The 2,948-nt window shown below is 41.8% G+C and overlaps 1 protein-coding gene across 1 annotated transcript; it reads left to right on the top strand.

The window, feature by feature from the left end:
- The first annotated feature begins 380 nt into the window (after positions 1 to 380).
- Positions 381 to 1,049, top strand: LOC105736035 (peritrophin-1). The gene is made up of 2 exons (XM_012489176.3): positions 381 to 387; positions 763 to 1,049. Exons 1-2 carry the CDS (start codon positions 381 to 383, stop codon positions 1,047 to 1,049), a joined length of 294 nt encoding a protein of 97 aa, XP_012344630.2.
- The last annotated feature ends 1,899 nt before the right edge of the window (positions 1,050 to 2,948 follow it).

Below are 2,948 nucleotides of genomic sequence, written 5' to 3'. Positions count from 1 at the left end.
TATAATTAATTAATAAAAATGTTCACAAGGAAAACGATGGAAGTTTAAATGTAATTTAAAGGAACGTGTAGGAAAATTTATTAAGAAATGTCGAGTTATTTTTGAAAAGATTTAATCGCGAATCTCTGTTATCTACGATCTACGATAAGCAACTCTAATGGCATCATAATGGTGTGTGATTGATAAAAGAAAGAAAAAAAACAAAAAAGAAACAATCGAACGAGCCGAAAAATAGAACAGGATCGGCGTATAGATAATGAGAAATAATCGAACGATCGATCGAGTATATAAAGCGAATCTAAAATTTGACCGGGTAAGTTAATATCTACGGTGACACGGAGTTTGAACATTTGACATTCGTATTGCTTCACGGATACAAGATGAAAGGTAAGTTTTTAAAATTGATTCACCAAGTATTAATCCCCGTTATTCGATGATGTAGGTAAGGGTCGATAAGAAGATAAAAATTTTGGAAAATAGAAATTTTTATGAGAATCGAGTTCATTTTCGTATCGTTTACGCGATTAAAAAAACGAAGAATTCGAGATAGGAAAGAATATTTGTGTTTTATAAATATTATAAAGTGCTCTTTGATTCATTTATTTGCGCATACCAGATTAAATCTAATCTATAAATTGTTAGATCGTTGCGAACAAATTGACCGAATTTGTAAATTTGCAAACAATTTGCGTGCGACGGATCGTTATATATTTTTACATCGTTTGAAAAATGTAAAAAAATAACAATTCGACCTGTTTCCAGCCTTCTTCATCGTTCTTATCGCGGTGTTCATGGTCTACGTAAACTCTCAAAATCTGAAACCACAGTGCCCGGATGATTTAAATGAGAACCACACGATGATCGTACACCCGTGCAACTGTTCTTCGTTCTTCGTCTGCACCACGGATCCACCAATTCCTATGGAATGCCCAGCTGGTCTTCAATTCGACGAAGCGCGTCAAATTTGCGACTATAAATGGCGCGTGAAATGCAAACCAAAAGAGGGATGTAACTCAGGGAAACAGTCAAATTCATTGAACGCATTGTAATTATTTACACATCTAAGTCGATATGGAGGATCTCTCCAAGATCGGTATTGCTTGATTAACGATTAATATTATATAAATACCATCTAATCTATATCTGCTTTCGCGTTTTTACTGCTTCATTCTGGATTCATCTCTGGATTCATCGAGGAATCTGAACCGGAATAAAAAAGAAAGATGTTAAAACATTATCCCTTCCAATCTCTATAATTGTAACGTATCAACCTATTATAAATAAATTATTGTTTTAAAAACCTCGATTTTACTTCTCGACTGGATATTCAAAAATTAAACTTGAATCATCGAAAGATCCGTCGATCCATTCTTAATTAATAGAAAAATCAAGGAGGGGGGGCATCTAGATTTATAAAAAAACGATAATTCACCCGATATGAGAATTACACCGTGTGCCGTGTAATAAATGTACAAGTCTCGACAAAGACACGCAACAAAGCTGCGATGCTCTGCCAAGCTTCGAGCCCGCGTTTCTCTCTCTCGCACAAAAAGAGAGGAAAAGAAAAAACGCGAACGCCTTCGTTTGCACGCCATCCGAGCGTTTTATAATCGGTATACTCTTCCCTTTTTACCCCCTTCTTCTCCTTTCTTTCCTCCCCTTCACCCTTTCCCCTTTCAGTTGGAAAAAATGTCTGGCTATTAATTTGATCTCGCCTCCTGCCGCGAGAGTAGCGGCGGCTTGACGGAACCCGTATCCCGGCCGGCAAGACAGACAGCATAAATTAACTGGCCGATCGTGCCTTTCGAAATTTCCTTTGTTGCGCGTTTTTAGCACGGGGAGGCGCGAAACGGAAGAAACGGGGCGGGGAGAAGAGGAGATCGGAGGAAAGGAAACGGGGCGACGCAGGCGCAACAACGTGGAAAGGATTTAAAATGAACCGGGACGCTTCGCGAGAGGGTTCCTTGTGTCGTTGAAATGCAAATGTAAACGCGATATAATAACTATGGGTGGGAGGGAGGGAGGTGTGCCGCTCTCTCCGCGATAATATAATGGAAAAAAACAAGCATCCGTTTCCGGTTGAAACTCGGCTCTATCCTTTCTCAGAGAAATAAGTGTTTGCCTTTGACCCTTTGCAAACCCTTCGTTCGATCTAATACATTTATACAAAATTTTAGAATTTAATCGAGGCGTCTCTTCTCTCGTCTCTTCGAAGGGACGAAGCATCGATTTTTAAGTAATAAATTTCGATGCTTTCTCTTCGACGGCAAAGACACCGCGCTGTTCACGACAGCTTGACACTCGTCTCCGGGATCGGAGTTCTCCGATCCTTCAATCCTAGAATAGGTTCCATTCTACACCTCGCGATTCAAGGTCGGGATTGATCTCGCCGAGGAGTAATCGAGGAGAGGCGGGAAATCGGCGAGGGAGCGCGCGCGCCTAGGGTGAGAAAAAGGCGAAGAGGAAACTGGTAACCTGACTGGTAGAGCTGACTCGTACCGATAAGAAGTCTCGACTCTCGTTTCCTCGATCGTTCTCTTCCTTTCTTTCTTCCTTCCTTCCTTCCTTCTTTCTCTTTTTTTTTCACATCGAGAATACGACATTAACTAGGACGGAGAAAGCAGTTCGGGGAGGCGAGGAACGCGACAAACGTGGCTGTATCGAGGAGAAACGAAATAGGGAATTTAAGTGTCGGCTGTCTCTGATGAGATCTCTCCTTATACACCCGCGTCTCTCCTTTTCACCGTTGCCCTTCCTCTCCTGTTTTGCACACGATACGACACCGGTCCAATCCCCCCGAGAGAATTCGAAAGTCCCCTTGTAAGCCCCCCCCCCTTTCATCCGTTCCTCATCGTTCCTCCTCCTCTTCTCTCCAGTCCCCTTCCTTCCTTCCTTCATCGATCGATTCGAATCGAATCGAATCGAGTCGAGTCGCATCGATAATGTTG

Source organism: Apis florea, unplaced genomic scaffold (assembly GCF_048593485.1).
Source record: "Apis florea isolate Af1SG1 unplaced genomic scaffold, ASM4859348v1 contig_3367_pilon, whole genome shotgun sequence".
Taxonomy (NCBI): Eukaryota; Metazoa; Arthropoda; class Insecta; order Hymenoptera; family Apidae; genus Apis; species Apis florea.
Note: the sequence above shows the minus strand (reverse complement) of the source record. Positions and strands in the feature narration are given on the sequence as shown.